This window comes from Pongo pygmaeus, chromosome 2 (genome assembly GCF_028885625.2).
Source record: "Pongo pygmaeus isolate AG05252 chromosome 2, NHGRI_mPonPyg2-v2.0_pri, whole genome shotgun sequence".
Taxonomy (NCBI): domain Eukaryota; kingdom Metazoa; phylum Chordata; class Mammalia; order Primates; family Hominidae; genus Pongo; species Pongo pygmaeus.
In genome coordinates this window covers 188745981-188764058 of record NC_085930.1, presented here as the reverse complement: position 1 = coordinate 188764058, position 18078 = coordinate 188745981, and the positions used below count along the sequence as shown (strand labels likewise).

The 18078-nt window shown below is 39.2% G+C and overlaps 1 protein-coding gene across 2 annotated transcripts in view; it reads right to left on the bottom strand.

Moving 5' to 3' along the window:
• Positions 1-18078, bottom strand: part of ACTL6A (actin like 6A) — a 26635-nt gene extending 8557 nt beyond the window's left edge. Inside the window, exons 1-8 of one of the 2 annotated variants that reach the window (XM_054479435.2) lie at positions 17855-18078; positions 10052-10128; positions 9710-9884; positions 6496-6596; positions 5498-5595; positions 3654-3748; positions 3239-3345; positions 3052-3141 (exon numbers count right to left, since the gene is read on the bottom strand). In XM_054479435.2, the coding sequence (XP_054335410.1) occupies positions 3052-3141; positions 3239-3345; positions 3654-3748; positions 5498-5595; positions 6496-6596; positions 9710-9884; positions 10052-10128; positions 17855-17879 (768 nt within the window). In that variant the 5' untranslated portion in view covers positions 17880-18078. Of the gene's footprint in view, positions 1-3051; positions 3142-3238; positions 3346-3653; positions 3749-5497; positions 5596-6495; positions 6597-9709; positions 9885-10051; positions 10129-17330; positions 17591-17854 lie in introns of those variants that run through there. The other variant, XM_054479436.2, reaches the window with a different exon arrangement.

Sequence of the window (18078 nt, the reverse complement as noted above, 5' to 3'; positions counted from 1 at the left end):
TAAAAATAAAAAATAAAAAATTAGCTAGGCACGGTGGTGTGCACCTGTAGTCCTCCCTACTTAGGAGGCTGAGGCGGGGGAGCCCAGTGTTTGAGGCTGCAGTGAACTACAATTGCACCACTGCACTCCAGCCTGGGTGACAGAGAGAGACCTTGTCTTTATTTATTTATTTATTTATTGAGACAGAGTCTTGCTCTGTCATCCAGGCTGGAATGCAGCGGCACAATCTTGGCTCAATGAAACCTCCACCTCCCGTGTTCAAGCAGTTCTCCTGCCTCAGCCTCCCAAGTAGCTGGGATTACAGGCGCTCAGCACCAGACCCAGCTAATTTTTGTATTTTTAGTAGAGATGGGGTTTCACCATGTTGGCCAGGATAGTCTTGAACTCCTTGCCTCAAGTGATCCGCTGCCTCGGCCTCCCAAAGTGCTGGGATTACAAGCGTAAGCCACCGTGCCCAGCCAACCCTGTCTTTAAAATATATATATATGTGTGTGTGTGTATATATATATATGATATAAATAAAATAATTTTTTTAAAACCTGTCAGATATGATCCCTCTCATAGTAAATTATGACTCATAATTTTACTCTTAGTTTCTTTTGCTGGATACACATTAATTTCTATCAACGGAGTAAGCAAACAACCTACAGAATAGGAGAAAATATTTGCAAACTATGTATCTAACAAAGGTCTAATACCCAGCTTCTATAAGGAACAACAACAAAAAAAAGCCTTATTAAAAAGTGGGCAAAGGACACTAACAGACACTTCAAAAGAAAACATACATGCAGCCAACAGCATATGAAAAAAAGCTCAATATCACTGACCATCAGATAAATGAAAATCAAAACCACAACGATACACCATCTCGCACCAGTCAGAATGGCTATTATTTATTATTAAAAAGTGAAAAAATAGGGCCGGGCACAGTGGCTCACGCCTGTAATCCCAGCACTTTGGGAGGCTGAGGCGGGTGGATCACGAGGTCAAGGGTTCGATACCAGCCTGGCCAACTAACAATACAAAAATTAGCCAGGTGTGGTGGCATGCGCCTGTAGTCCCAGCTACTTGGGAGGCTGAGGTAGCAGAATCGCTTGAACCCGGGAGACGATGGTTGCAGTGAGCCGAGACTGCACCACTGCGCTCCAGCCTGGGCGACAAAGCAAGACTCTGTCTTGAAAAAAATAAATAACAGATGCTGCTGACACGGCTGCAGAGAAAAGTGAACGTTTATTCACTTTTGGTGAGAATGTAAATTAGTTCAACCATTGTTGAAAGCCGTGTGGCAATTCCTCAAAGAGCTAAAAACAGAACTACCATTTGTTTTTTTTTTTCTTTTTTGAGATGGGTTCTCACTCGTTACCCAGGCTAGAGGGCACTGGTGCAATCACAGCTCACTGCAGCCTCGACCTCCCAGGGCTCAGGTGATTCTCCCACCTCAGTCTCCCAAGTAGCTGGGACTAAAGGTGCATACCCCCACACTTAGCTAATTTTTCTTTTTCTTTTTTTTTTTGAGATGGAGTCTCACTCTGTCACCCAGGCAGGAGTGCAGTGGCACCGTGTTGGCTCACTGCAACATCCATCTCATGGGTTCAAGCAATTCTCCTGCCTCAGCCTCCCAAGTAGCTGGGATTACAGGCACCCACCACCACACCCAGCTAACTTTTTTATATTTTTAGAGACAGGGCTTCACCATGTTGGCCAGGCTGGTCTCGAACTCCTGACCTCAGGTGATCCACCCGCCTCGGCCTCCCCAAGTGCTGGGATTACAGGCGTGAGCCACAGCACCCGGCCCCACTTAGCTAATTTTTCTGTTTCTGTAGAGACAGGTTTTTGCCATGTTTCCCAGGCTGGTCTCTAACTCCAGAGCTCAAGGGATCCACCCACCTCAGCCTCTCAAATAACAGGCGTGAGCCACCATGCCTGGCCCAGAACTACCACTTGACCCGGCAATCTCATTACTGGGTATATACCCAAAGGAATATAAATCAGTCTATCATAAAGACACATGTATGCGTATGTTCACTGCACCACTATTCACAATAGCAAAGACATGGAATTAACTTAAATGCCCATCAGTGGAAGACTGGATTAAGAAAATGTGGTACATACAGACCACGGAATATTATGCAGTGAAAAAAGAAAAAAGGAGATCATGTCCTTTGAAGGAACAGGGATGGAGCAGGAGGCCATTATCCTCAGCAAACTAATGCAGGAACAGAAAACCAAATACAGCGCACGTTCTCTCTTACAAGTGGGAGCTAGATGATGAGAACACATGGACACAAAGAAGGGAACAACAGACAGTGGGACCTCCCTGAAGGACGAGGGAATGGAGCAGAAAAAATAACTATTAGGTACTAGGCTTAGTACCTGGGGGACAATAATCTGTACAACAAACTTCCGTGATACGAGTTTACCTATATAACAACCTGCACATGTACCCCTGAACCTAAAATAACAGTTTTTCTTAAAAAAAAAAAAAAAAAAATTAAGGCTTATCTGTGGTGTCAGGTTGTTTTACTAACCTCTTCCCCATCAGTAAGCCATATGTTCAGAGACGGGTGTTTAGTAAAGAGAATCTCTCATGGGTTCCTTGTTCTGAACAAAAACACATTTTTGATATTGCTGACTGACGCTGGGAAACAGAACATAACTGAGACATACTAGTAGGCCTCTACAAAACCTAAAACCATTTTCTCAGCCAAAAATGTTCAGAATAGCATAAAACCAAAATTCCTTCCAGGTCTCACCATAGTAATCCAAGTGAATATGTAGTAATTTGTAGAGATATTTGTATGGCAAATATGAAAAGCATGCCTCTCACAGCAAAGCTCTTTTGTTAGCAAAATATCATTAAAAATATAGAGTGTGACCCTGAGATCATGTTCTATTTAATCTTCAAAATATATTTAGTAATAAAAAGAGAAAGAGCTTGAAAATATAAAGTGCCCATATTTTACTCATGGATTTACAGCCTATATATAACTTTTTTAAATACTCATGCAAAAAGCCTGTAACATTTTTGTAAAAAGAATGAGGGTTACTTACATTACACATATAATTGTGCCAAGACCTCGTAACCTGAGGCAACTTCTCTTTTCTTTTCCAGTTTGCTGGAGATCCTTCACGAACAGCTTCCTGAGAGTACCAGGAGATGCTAGGTTAACGGAGTTCATTTCATAGGGGTGGGGGAGCTAGAAGCTAGCTCTACAAAGAAAATTCAATAATTACTTACTTTTGATGCAATCATATATGGAGGAACCAATTCAATATTCATTTCTTGGAAGAGTTCTCTGCATTGCATAGTAATAAAGTCTCCAGCAAGAGGGGATTTCACAATGCCTATGAAACAGATGAAACAAGGCTAAGCGGGCAGTAAGTCCAAACTTCCTAGAACGAATTTCCTCTGTGGGTGTGTTTATGTGAATAACTTTTTCAGGTAGAATGAACTGAACTATCCTTCAACACATAAATAAAGCCATGCATCAGTTTTAAATATACATTATATACTAAAGATTTTTAACATACTTAAAAAAAATCTTATTCAGAAACGGATATGCTTTAATAGTGCTATGCATCATTTTATTTCATTATGTGCACCCTCACGGCATCTAAAATTATCTCAGTGTATCCTGGTTAAATACATTTACCTTGTTGAAGGACATAGCCATCGTGGACTGGAATTGCAGTGGTATGAGTGGCTCCACTGTCCAAAATCAGCCCAGTAGAACGACCATTAGCAAATCTAGTTTAAAACATTAAGGAAAAGAAAGTATCAAGGCCGCTAAAATAATGTTTATTGTAAAGGGCAGGCTCTTATAATGTTTCAGAAACTATTTCTTAAACATGTACCTTATAGTTAAAAATGTATTACAGTGAATCTAGGGATAAAAATTGGTATAAAATAATACTTCTGGCTTAAAAACAAATAGCAAGAGGCAGGAATTCCAGAATGGAGGTATCAGGAACTCAGGGAAACCTTTATCCTAGAAACAGCTACTATTAAGCTGGTCAAAATTAACATAATCACTAAAAGTCTCTGGAGACTGATCAAAGAGCTTACAACAAACTGAGATGCATTTATTTAACAAAATATACAGAAACTTGGTAAGAACAGTGGGACGTTGTGACAATTGAGCTAGGGACTATAACCATTCTCACATAGCGTTGAAGAAGAGCTGTTTCAGCAGTTTGGCAGCCATATGGCAGTTCCTATCTCCTCCAACTCAATGAGCGGGAAAACTATTCCAGGTGAATTCCACAGTGGGTGAATATTGGCAGATCCCATTTTCCACAGTTTTGTGCTGCAGACGGCCTATACTACCTGAATATACTAAACTGATGTTTAGGAGTAGGAACGTTCACTCACTCATCAAATATTTACTGAGCATCTATTAGGTGTCTACTAAGTCTGGTGCTTAATAAGGAGGGAGGGAGGAAAGGAGGGAGGCTGCTCACCTGGCACTAACAATTCCTTTAACACAGTAGACACATAATGGTGCACCAAAACTGCCTTTTCCCTGAAGGTTATCCTGTTTAGTGAAGTAGATGATCAATAAAGCTGTAAAAAGAAAAGCTCAGGATGTCCCAGGGAAGGTAGTGGTGTAAAAGAGAAACCTATTCCTGAGATATTCAATAGTAAAATCTGGGGAAGGGAATATGGGCAAGAGTAGGAGCATGTGGGAAGACCAAGAGGCAAGAGAACACAGCGAGGTCAGAGAACTGCAAGTACCTCAGTACAGTCTGGAAGTAAAATAAAGGAAGAAATGTAGAAGACGATTCTGGCTTAAAGCAGACTAGCACTTTAGAAAGATTATTTAGAGGCTGGGCACGGTGGCTCATGCCTGTAATCCCAGCACTTTGGGAGACTGAGACAAGCAGATCGCTTGAGTCCAGTAGTTCGAGAGCAGCCTGGGCAACATGGCGAAACTCCATCTCTACCAAATAAATAAATAAATAAAAATAGAAAGATTATTAGAGCAACAGTGTAAAGAATGGGCAGACAAGAGGATGTGCTTCAGTAATCCTGGAAATAGCCTCTACCTAATGTTGTGGCAGTGGGACACAGAAAAGCAAATAGCAGGGAAGAATAGGTAGGATTTGATGACTGACTAAATTTGGAGAATGAATTTACAGCCAATTTCCAGTTTTCTATGATATTGGAAGGGAGGGAGATTTTAAAATGGCAATCTTTCAATTCATCTAAGCCAACTAGTTAAAACATTGCCTTCTATCCACATGCCCCTTCTTAAAAACAAAAACGAAAACATCTTAACACTCAGAATTTGAGTGTTACTTTATTTCCCTCATACCTTCTGGTGTATCATCAGTTCTAACAAGAAACACTAAAAGATGAATAGCTAAAAAGCAAGAGAAAAGGGAAAAAAACAACTTCTGAACATGCAATAATTGGCTTATGCCTTCTCCCAGAGTTTTCACATTCAGTAGTATTGTATACACTTCAAGAGGAAAAGTATTACTCTTTCAAGGATACGCTGTCAAAACTGCAGTTTTGCAAAGGAAGAATGCAGGGATGTTGTAGTGTTCAAACATTAACTCTGTCAGTTTCTCTCTCTTTGCTCTAGTATTCCACTTGAGAAGAGGGGAAAAAGAAATGCAAGTTATTAAGAATTAAAAAGTTGATTTATCTCCAGATAAAATCTAGCACTATATTAACAAAGATATAAAACATTAAGAACAGAATAAAATACCACGGGAAATCATCTTTCGTAATATCTCGCAAAAATAAAAAACAAAACCTCTATAATATTTATCTTTAGATGTAAATTAAATTTAATAAATCAATCAGATAAGAATTAAAATTCTTTAATAATAAAATTGCTCCTGACTTTTCCACATATGAGGAAATCAGGATTCTTATAAACATATTATGAAATCTAAAGGGTAAATATGGTAATTCAAATCCTAAGTATGAATTTTAGACCACCAAATTCTCCCACTTATAGTTGGTATTCATAAAAGAATACTGTAAGTTAGTAACAATAAGATACTGATAATTTATGACCATTATGCATGCTTTCTGGGACCCTTTTGTCTATGTACCAAATGTATTTCACAAGAGATTTTGGTCCAGAAATTTCCAGCCCTTGTTCAACATCTCAATTCTTTCTTGGAAACTTGAATAAAAGTAGATATACACTGCCCTTGGGGCACAAGAAATGATTCATAATTCAAAATGGGAAGCAGTCCTAGGAAATAAAATGTTAAACAAATCCCTAGAAATACATAAATAACCACAAGAATTCATTAGGGTGTTTTGTTGTTCTCCGGGTATTTTATTTATTGGAATAGTAAAATAAAAGTTACAATAGTGTTAAAAAATTAATCCTTTTCCCTAATTTTCAAATTCAAAATATGAATTTCTATGCCTCTTTAAAGAAAAATATTCATCAAATGAGTAGAAAACTAAAGGAAAAAAAGAAAAAAAAAAAAACAACTAGAGAAACGTGAAAAAGAAAATCTTTATCTCACCGGTGCCTCTGACATGAGAACAGGATGGAGACTGGCTTCTGATTTCACATGCATTTTGTAGGTATGATCCAAAATAGCCTGGAAACTATCCCAGTCTTCAACTAGAACATAAGATTAGTAACTTGGAAACAATGCATAGTTGAAGATGAATACAGCATCTTTTGAGAAATTGTTTCTATGACCTAACAATTAATACTTTAGTATACAGAACCTACTGATTTTACAGATCAACTGCATACCATATTACTTTATATAGAGATTACCTTTGCCTTCTAGATATATAGAACTTCTTTTTGGTCCCTCCAGCCCCCAGACCTGTCCCAAACGTAATTAATCTAGCAGACCTAAAATAAGAAGTAAATGTTATTCAATTCAATAAATACTTATTAGAGGCCCAGAATGTGATCAGAATGACAACAGGAAGTACAGAAGAATTGTATGGCCTTCTGATGATACTATTGCTGGATTTAAAAAAAAAAAAGAAAGAATTGTATGGTCTAGACCCGACACTCAAAAAAACTTACAATCTATTTGGAAAAAGACTAAAAGACGTGTTAAAAATTCAAAGAAGAGCATCTGTCTTCAATTTGGCTTCCGCCTAAACATTCCATTAAAACTACTGACGTAAGTCACTAATGACCTTCTTCTTTCTTTTTTTTGAGATGGAGTCTTGCTCTGTCCCCCAGACTGGAATGCAATGGTGCAATCTCAGCTCATTGCAACCTCCGCCTCCTGCGGTCAAGCAATTCTCCTCCCTCAGGCTCCCGAGTAGCTGGGATTACAGGTGCCCGCCACCATACCCAACTAATTTTTGCATTTTTAGTAGAGACAGGGTTTCACCATGTTGGCCAGGCTGGTCTCGAACTCCTGACCTCAGGTGATCCACCCACCTCGGCCTCCAAAGTGCTGGGATTACAGGCGTGAGCCACCGCGCCCAGCCACTAATGACATTCTACTAGGCAAATTCATGGATACTTAACATTTTTAATCTCATCTGACTTCTCTAAATTACGACAGTATTGCCTACACAAGAGTTTACAAACTTTTCTGTCACAGCCCAAAGAAAAAATATCATTAATTATATATTTCCACAGGCCCACCTGGATTTTAACTTCTTTCTTAGTGTAAAGCTTTCAATGTCACAGCAGAAAACACTGAGAATAACTGGAATTTTATGCTTCCAGAAACTTTTTCTTTTCTTGTTCTCCCCAGATTTTTTTCCTACATCCCTAATTGTTCCCTTTCATTCTCCTTCAAGGGTATCTTTTATTCTCTATTGGTGAAAGTATACAACAAGTTTTTGCTAGGAACTCCATCTTCAATCCTCTTCTCACATTCCAAATTTTTTCAGAGTAATAAAATGCAACTCCATGTCTTAAAATCTTTCTTATAACCTTTTATTCCCCTGTTTACTGAATTATCACCTGGATGTTCTAAGTACTTTGAACTCAGTGAACCCATTTACTTACTACACGTGCAAGAGTTAACACTGCAAGCCTGAGAAAGGCCTGCTTGTAAGGCTGACTCTTAGCTGGTGTCTGGAAACATGACTGGCAAACAGTTACCTATGTTCATATAAAACTTGTCCCTAAATGGTAAGAGTAGCTCACTATACCTACACTGTTTATACAATATGGTTTGTTCTGAGCACTTGCTTTCCTTCTGAGAATCTAAAATTTTGTTACATGCCAGGTAGATAGTACCTACATAACCAGCCCTCTGTAAAATCCTTGGGTACTGAGTCTCAGAGTTCTCCTGGAAGGCAACACAGGTTATAACTTGTTGCTGGAGGGATTAAGCACATCCTGGGTGACTCCACTGTGAGAAGACTCTCCAAAGCTTGCATCTGGACTTCATCATCCCCTGTCCCTTTTCCCTTTGTTGATTTTGTTTTGTATCTGAATCTTCAGTACAATAAATCCTAGCTGTGAATACAACCATATGCTGAGTCCTGTGAGTCTTGCTGGTGAATAATTGAACCTGAGAGTGACTTTGGCTATCCCTGATAAGCTTGCTTTTTTTTTTTTTTTTTTTGAGACAGAGTCTCACTCTGTCACCCAGGTTGGTGTGCAGTCATGGGATCTCAGCTGCAACCTCTGCATCCTGGGTTCAAGTGATTCTCGTGCCTCAGCCTCCCGAGCAGTTGGGATTACAGGTGGTACACATCACCATACCTGGCAAATTTTTGTATTTTTAGTAGAGATGGGGTTTTGCCATGTTGCCCAGGCTGGTCTCAAACTCCTGGACTCAAGCAATCCACCCACAGTCTCAGCCTCCCAAAGTGCTGGGATTATATAGGCGCAAGCCACCACGCATGGCCAACCATGCCTTTTAAAACCATAACACTTGCTCCTTCCCTTTATATTCCTATCTCAATGCATGGTACTCTCTGTTCAGAGTTACCCCAACCAAAAATCTAGGAAACTTTCTCAACTTCTCTCTTGCTTTCACTCCCTCCATCATTTAGTACCATTTGTCTCCTGGTTACCCTGAAAGTCCCTTCAGAATCTCTACCAGCATTATATAATAGTTTAAACCTTTTTCATTTCTCATCTGGACTCTTACCATCACATCTGTTTAAATTCCTTTGGGGTTATCCTTCAGTCACTAGCTTAATACAACCCTGGGATGGTTTACAAGCCTTTTATGACTCCTCCCTGCCTACCTTTCCTGCTACTGCTCTCTGCCTACCTTTCCTGCTACTGACCCTAATGAGCCCAATGCTGCAACCATACTTAATTGTATTACATTTTTAAGCACCTAAATTTCTTTCACAATTCCATCCCTTCACACATGCTGGTCCCTTTGCTTTACCCAGCTTTGTCAGCCAAGCTAATTCTTATTCATTGATCAAGATTCATCACAAGTTACCTCCTTTGTGAAAACCTTCACTGACTCCCAACACTAGAGTCAAATACCTCTCCTCTCTAATCCCACTGCTCATTGCACATACCTATATTGTAGCACTTATCCCACAGTGTACCATTATTTGTATATATACATCTATTTCCCCTAACTAACTGTAAGCTTTTAATGAAAAGGAACATTTCTTATGCATCTTTGTATTCTCAGTGTCTGGAAATCAGTTTGTGGAATAAAAAACAAAACAAAACAAAAAACCACGGTTGATGTTCAACTTATAGGAAGCTACTGCTTTATATCTAAAATATAACATGTACACTCCATAATCAATTCCATGGGGAAAACATCATACCCATCCCATTTTTTAGAGGTGAAATGGCCTCCATATTCTCCCTCGGAACACGCAGAGCATTAGTATCTATGTAGTAGGTGGGACCGCCTTGTTTGCCTTTATCGCCATCTATTTCCATTAATGTGCTTCCGTCGTCTCTTTCTACCACCATACCAATAGCTGTAGGAAAATCCACCTGTAAGGGTCAGAAACATGATATACAAGTTTCACCTTTCATCAAGGAGGCATTTTTTTCCCCAACTAATGTATTTTATTATATTTTGTTTTGAATCAGAATTTCTGCATGAATTTAATTTACATGAATGGCTCTACATATCCAATTAACTCTAACATTACACTTACCTTGGGGCAGTCCTCACCAGCATAACCAGCTCTCACAGTATAGGATCCAATGTCAAAAACAAGGGCTCCAACTTCATCTGAAAAGATTAAAGATAATTAGCATTAACAGCTTGCAAAATATCATATGAAAATCACAGCTCACTGCAGCCTCAACCTCCTAGGCTCAAGCAATCCTCCCGCCTCAGTCTTCCAAGTAGCTGGGACTACAATGCACGTCACTATGCCCAGCTAATTTTTTAAATTTTTTTGTAGACATAAGGTCTCACTATGTTGCCCAGGCTGGACTCAAACTCCAGAGCTCAAGCAATCCTCTGCCTCAGCATCCCAAAGTGCTGCAGGCATGAGCCACTGCACGGAGCCCAATTATATTCATATTATTACTTACTTGAACCTAGTTTCAAATACACCTTAAAGAATCATTTAATTAAAATATAACAAGTCATACACTGTATTTAAGTAGAGGTTCAATCAGTTAAGAAATGGTACACTAAAACTGGGTAATTTCAGTTTACTTATTAAAGGGAATTATTTGCAAAGATATAGGTGAAATACAGGACAACCAGAAGGGACAGTACAGTACCCCAGTACTATAATGATAACCAATAATAATGGATCCAATGCCATTCTTCAAACTGAAGAAACAAGAAGAAATAACTGTTATCAGAATCTGGAGAGAAAGTTGTATGGGGAGGGCTACCTGATAGGAGCTGTGACTTTTAGTAGAGGGGATGCAGTTAGCCATGGATTACCCTGAGGTGAACGAACCAGGCTAATAAATATACCAGTAACCTCCCTCCACCATCAACTAGGGTGATTATATAATTTATCATCCAAAGTGGGACAACCACTATGGGCAATTTAGTCATATCTACTAAAGTTGAAATTGTGCATACATAGAATTACACTTGGAGACAGTCTCTCATACAGGTTGCAAGGAGACATGTACAAAACAGCTACAAGAACTGAGCAATTTATTAACCTCGCTGCTTCAGTTTCCTAATATGTAAAATGTACATAATAGCTCTTATCTCACAGGATGCTCTAATGATTAAACGTGTTAAATGCTTTCATGTATACGAAGTCTTAGAAAATACACATGCTAAGTGTAAGCTGCTATTATAATTGACACACCGCTTGCCATAGGAAAAGGCAGAAATAATCTAATGGTCTCTCAGCAGGGAAATAGATAAGCAACAGTATATTCACACAATGGAATCCTGTACAGCAGTTCGAATGAACACTTCAGATCTACATATGTCAGCATCAATAAATCTAAAAGAATGCTTAGTTTTAAAAGCTAGTTATCAAAAAACTATATGTATACACATACATATATACACACACTCACATCAAAAAAAAAAAAAGAAAATATGCATGGGGTCTGGGAATGTTACATACCAACTTCAGTTCAGTGGTTACGTGAACTGAAGAGGGGAGAGAGAGGAAATCTGTATCAATAACATTTGTATTCTTAAAATATCTGAGGTATTAATATGGCAAAATATGACATCTATTTAATCTCACTGGTGAATGTAGTATTGTATTACATACAAACTTACAGGTGATTACAGTAATATCACATACAAACTTACATATTTTTAATATGTTTAAAATATTTCAAAAACTTAAAATTTTAAAAATCAAACCCATTACTTTGCAAGTATCAGTTAAGAGACAGTAGCTTTGCAGAATGATCTTTTTTTTTTTTTTTTACACGGCGTCTTGCTGTATTGCCCAGGCTGGAGTGCAGTGGCGTGATCTCAGCTCACTGCAACCTCTACCTCCCAGGTTCAACCGATTTTCCTGCCTCAGCCTCCCGAGCAGCTGGGACTACAGACGTGCACCACCATGTCCAGCTAATTTTTGTATTTTTAGTAAAGATGGGGTTTCACCATATTGGCCAGGGTGGTCTCAAACTCCTGACCTCGTGATCCACCTGCCTTGGCCTCTCAAAGTGCTGGGATTATAGGTGTGAGCCACCGCACCCGGCCTCTCATTTTTATTCAAATAAAACAGAGACATATTTTAATTTCTAATATAAAAGAAAGTTTATGTATTTGTTACATTTCTCAAGATAATTAACCCTTCCCTGTGAAATTCTCTGGTCCAAGTTATTTTGTCAGAAACTAGGGGGTCCTTAAAAGGAGAACACTATTTGTTTTCACCACAGCACCTAAACTTGAGTACAAATCGTAAGTATAGCAATGAATATGAGTTGGTAAAATTTAATACTTTTATTAACCAGAATGCTGGGTAAAGAGATATCCTAATTAAATGAATTAATTGTATAGTTAACCAAAAATTTCAACTTCTGTTCCTCAAGGATTTATCTTTTGCCCTGCACCAGGAGCCCTTAACCTGTTCTGTGTTATAGACCTTTATGACAGTGTTGTGGACTGAACTGTGTCCCCCTAAAATTCATATGTCAAAATCCTAACCCCTAGTACCTCAGAATGTGACTCTACTTGAAACCAGAGGCTTTATTCTTTATTTATTTGTTTATTTTTTTATGTTTTGAGACAGAGTTTCACTCCTGTCACCCAGGCTGGGGTGCAATGGCACAATCTCAGGTCACTGCAACCTCCGCCTCCTGGGTTCAAGTGATTCTCCTGCCTCAGCCTCCTGAGTAGCTGGGATTACACCTGCTGGCCACCAAGCCCGGCTAGGTTTTGTATTTTTAGTAGACATGGGGTTTCACCATGTTGGCCAGGCTGGTCTCAAACTCCACACCTCAGGTGATCCACTTGCCTTGGATCTCCAAAAGTGCTAGGTCTCCCAAAGTGCTTGGTCTCCCAAAGTGCTAGGATCATAGACGTGAGCTACCATGCTCAGTGAAACCACAATCTTTGAAGAAGTAATTAAGTTAAAATGAAATCATTAGATTGGGTCCTAATCCAGTATGACTGATGTTTTTAAGAGAAAATTCAGGCCGGGCGTGGTGGCTCACACCTGTAAGCCCAACATTTTGGAAGGCAGAGGTGGGTGGATCACGAGGTCAGGAGATCAAGACCATCCTGGCCAACATGATGAAACCCCAACTCTACCCAAAATACAAAAGATTAGCCGGGCGTGGCGGTGCGCACCTGTAGTCCCAGCTACTCTGGAAGCCGAGACAGGAGAATTGCTTGAACCCGGGAGGCAGAGGCTGCAATGAGCTGAGATTGTGCTACTGCACTCCAGCCTGGGTGACGGAGCAAGTCTCCGTCTCAAAACAAAAAAACAAACAACAACAACAACAACAAAACAGAAAATTCAGACTTGGACTTGTACAGAGGGAAGGCCCTGTGAAGACAGAGGAGGAGATGGCCGTCTACACACAGAGACAGACCTCGGAAGAAACCAACTCTGCTGACACTTAGACCTACCCCTAGCCTCTAGAATTGTCAGAAAACTAATTTCCGCTGTTTAAGCCACACAGACTGTGGTACTTTATTATGGCAGCCCTACAAACTAATACACACAGTTTAGGAAATTATGAATCCCTTCTTAGAATGTTTTTAAATGTTTATAAAAGAAACCAATTATAATAAAATATAGTTCTACCATGGAAACTTTGGGAAGGCCACAAACCCCATGTTAGGAGCCCCTTCCCTAATTTACCCTTTCCTGGGCAATATATTCTACTCCTATAGCTTCAACTTCTACCTAAATACTGATAATTCCAATCTCAAATCTCTCTCTCTCAAACTCTAACCAGTGTCTACATCCATATCCTGAACTTTCCACTGTACATCAACATAATTGCATCTGATGTCTCATGGGTATCTGAAATTCAACACATCTGAAGCACTGCTAATCCCAGCATTGCCTAACACATTGCTGACCACCAGTCTGCACTGGCAAAAACCTGAGAGTTGTTGTGAACACCTCTATCTTTCAAGTTCTGCCAAATATTTCTGCTAAGTATTTCTCAAATCCCCTCCTTTTTAATACCATTGCCACTGCCTTCAATCAAGCTCTTATCTCAACAGGGAAACTACAATTCCCTACAGATATTGTGCCTCCACCTTTTTGCCTCTTAAATCCACCCTTCCAACTGCTGCACTGTGATCTTTCAATACTGTAACTGTCACTATTTTGGTACATAAATCCGTCAACAAAAATTAGGGGGTGAATCATTCCGTGGTTTCTCATCACTGCATTTGATACAATTTAAATCACTCTAGCCAGTTGAAATTCAAGGTGTAGCAAAATCTGGTAGCAGTCTCACTTCCTGCCTCATACACTAACTTACTGGGTAATATGTCATCTCCTGCGCACACCACATACTCTCACTCAGCTAACCTTTGCGTATGCTGTCCCTTTCCACTCCTCCTCCATCATCCCCATTACCTCTACTGCAAAGTCCCTTGACTCCACCACACGGAATCAGTAACTTTATTCTCTGAGCTACCTTTGCACTATATATATATATATATAACACATAATATATATATTATATATAACATATAACATAATATATATATTATATATAACATATAACACATAATATATATATTATATAACATATAACACATAATATATATATTATATAACATATAACACATTATATATATTATATATAACATATAACACATAATATATATATTATATATAACATATAACACATATATATTATATATAACATATAACACATAATATATATATTATATATAACATATAACACATAATATATATATTATATATAACATAACACATAATATATATTATATATAACATATAACACATAATATATATATTATATATAACATATAACATATAGTATACATTATATATAACATATAACATATAGTATACATTATATATAACATATAACATATAGTATATATTATATATAACATATAACATATAGTATATATTATATAACATATAATATATAATATATAACATATAATATATAATATATAACATAATATATAATATATAACATATAACATTAACATATAACATATAACATATATAACATATATTATATATAACATATAATCTATTATATGTTATAATAGATTATATAATATATAACATAACATATATAACATATAATATATACTATATAGTATGTAACATATAATACATATATTATATATAACATATTATATGTAACATATATAACATATTATATGTAACATATATAACATATTATATGTAACATATATAACATTATATATAACATATATAACATATTATATAACATATATAACATATTATATATAACATATATAATATATAACATAATATATAATATATAACATATATATTAAATATAATATATAACATATTATATATAATATAAAATATATATTATATAATATATAACATATATAATATAAAATATATATTATATATAATATATAACATATAATATACGTAACATATAATATATAACATAATATATGTAACATATAATATATATTGTATATTATATATTACATAATATATATTATATATAACATAACATATGTAATATATATGATATATATAACATATATAACATATATATGTTTGTTTTTGTTTTTTTTAGGATAGAGTCTCACTCTGTCACCCAGGCTGGAGTGCAGTTCCAGGTTCAAGTGATTCTTGTGCCTCAGCCTCCGCAGTAGCTGGGACTCCAGGCATGCGCCACCATGCCCGGCTAATTTTTGTATTTTTAGTAGAGACAGGGTTTTGTCATGTTGGCCAAGGTGGTCTTCAACTCCTGGCCTCAAGTGATCCGCCCGCCTCGGCCTCCCAAGGTGTTGGGATTACACCGCACCTGGCCCTTTCTACATATTGTTATCAATGAACATCTCTCATTGAATTACAGCTACCATTTCTGATCAATATAAGATGCTATCAACTACATGATGCACCACTATTTCCTGCATCACTAACAAAATAATATGGCAATTAAACTCTGCCACGCTAGCACTGTTAAGACATATTCGGACTCGGGGCAGTGGCTCAAACCTGTAATCCTAGCACTTTGGGAGGCTGAGGCGGGAGGACCGCCTGAGCTCAGGAGTTCAAGACCCGTCTCTATTAAAAAAAAAAAAAAAAAAAAAAGATATATTCCAACTTCAGCTGTTGAAATGTGGGAAAAAAATGTACAACGAAGAATCAGTGAAATACGGTGTCTATTTACCTAGCAGACTCATCTACAAGACTGAGCTTCTTGATGACAAGAGCCTATACCTGCCACATAGCAAGTACTCAAAAAACATTTTTGTGAAATAGAAAAAGTCAAACATATCAGCTCATTTTCCTGTCCTAATTAGTTTAGTAAACTGGATATGGTGGAATTTTAATTTAAGACTCTAAATTCTTAGAATTTTACATCTGTTCCTTCTCCAGGATGGGAGATACATCTAATTCCTGTACCCTGCTTCATTAAAAATCAAGCCCCATGAACCCAAAGTAGGAGAGTGGCAATGGGAGGCAGGAGGCTTAATAGAACCAGAGTTCTGGATGTTTAAAACCTAGGATGCAATTTCTAGTGTATAAAAATCCTCAAGAATTGAACCTCTACTCTACTAAAAAGGCTTTTCTTTTTTATTTTAATGTTTTTCTCCTTCCAAGTTTAGCGGTGATGTGATTTTCTTGGGGAACATGAAGGAAAAATCTTATTTTTGTTGTTTCCTACCTGTAAAATGACATCCTTTATAGAAACAGCATCACTACTAGACACAGTAACAATAGCAGTAGTCTGGATTTGTTTTCTGGGTCTCTAACTCATCAAACACAACCCAACACATGAATTATATGTATCAGTGTTTCGATTAACCTGCAGATCCTGCAAAAATGGAGGCTCTAAATCAGTAGATTTTGAATGACGCATGAGATCCTGCATTTCTAACAGGCTTGCAGGTGATGCTGACACTGCTGGTCCATGGACCAGACTTTAAGTGGCAAATGCAGCATTATTTCATTTAACCTTCATGCCCACCCCCATCGGCTAGGAATTATTCCAGAAATGAGGCCTGAAGTTGGAAAGTTACATAAATTGCCCAAGACCAAAGCGCTTAATAAAGAGTGAGGTGGATATTTCAACCCAGGTCTGTAACTCCCGGCACCTGGTAATCTTTCTACCACACCACAGTCTAATCAAGGAAAGTGAAAAAATAACACGCCTAGGACCCCCAGCAAACTTTCTGGGCATCCTTAAATTACACGTGCTCCTGAACTGATCTCAAACAGACCCGCCCACGAGTCACTCTGGAGACTCCGCAGCCAACAAACCCGCAGGAGTTACTGAAAGGTGAGGCAGCTCGCGCATGGGGCGCAGACGGGGAGGAGGCAGTACCCTAAGTGGTCGCCGCTTCCCTAGTCAGTTCTACGGCTTGAGGCTCGCTTTGCCACCTGTGGGACACTCTGGGAACCCTCCGTCCACGCTTGCAAACCGCCGAGACCTTCCAAGTTTAGGCGCGCGCACACGCGCCCCGACACAGCTGAGTCCGGGAAGCACTCGGGGAGATGCGACCCTGGGGCGGTCACCCAAGCTGGGGCCCGGCGGCCGGCTAGACTGAGCCTGCCGCCCAGCCCCGAGGCTCCCTAGAGAACCGAGCGCGCACCCCAAAACCCTGCTCCTCCGGGGACAGAGGCAGGAAGGGGCTACAGAGAGCCGCCACTCCAGAGCGCCCGAGGAGCACGGCGAGCCGGGTGGGCTCCGGGGGCGGGCAGAGCGTAGGGCGGGGACGGGGCGGGGAGGCCGGGGTCCCGAGACGGGGAGACCGGAAGGGAACGCCGGGAAGGGGAGGGCTGGGAGCGGCGGTTACAAACCCCACACGCCGAAAAGGCGCGCTCTCTCGTCCGGCCGCACTCACTCACCTCCCCCGTACACGCCGCCGCTCATGGCTGCTGCCGGCGCCACTCCTACCCTAAGGGCTAATTGGCGAAGTGACTGCAGTGGCCGCGACTGGGAGTCCCGAGAAGCGATAGCCCCTGACTCCCTTAACTTCCACCGCCACCCCCCTCAGGCAACAAAGCGGCGTCCACACACCCCGGAGCTCAGCCACACTTGCTGGCTCCTCCTATCAGCCAATCACGAGGGT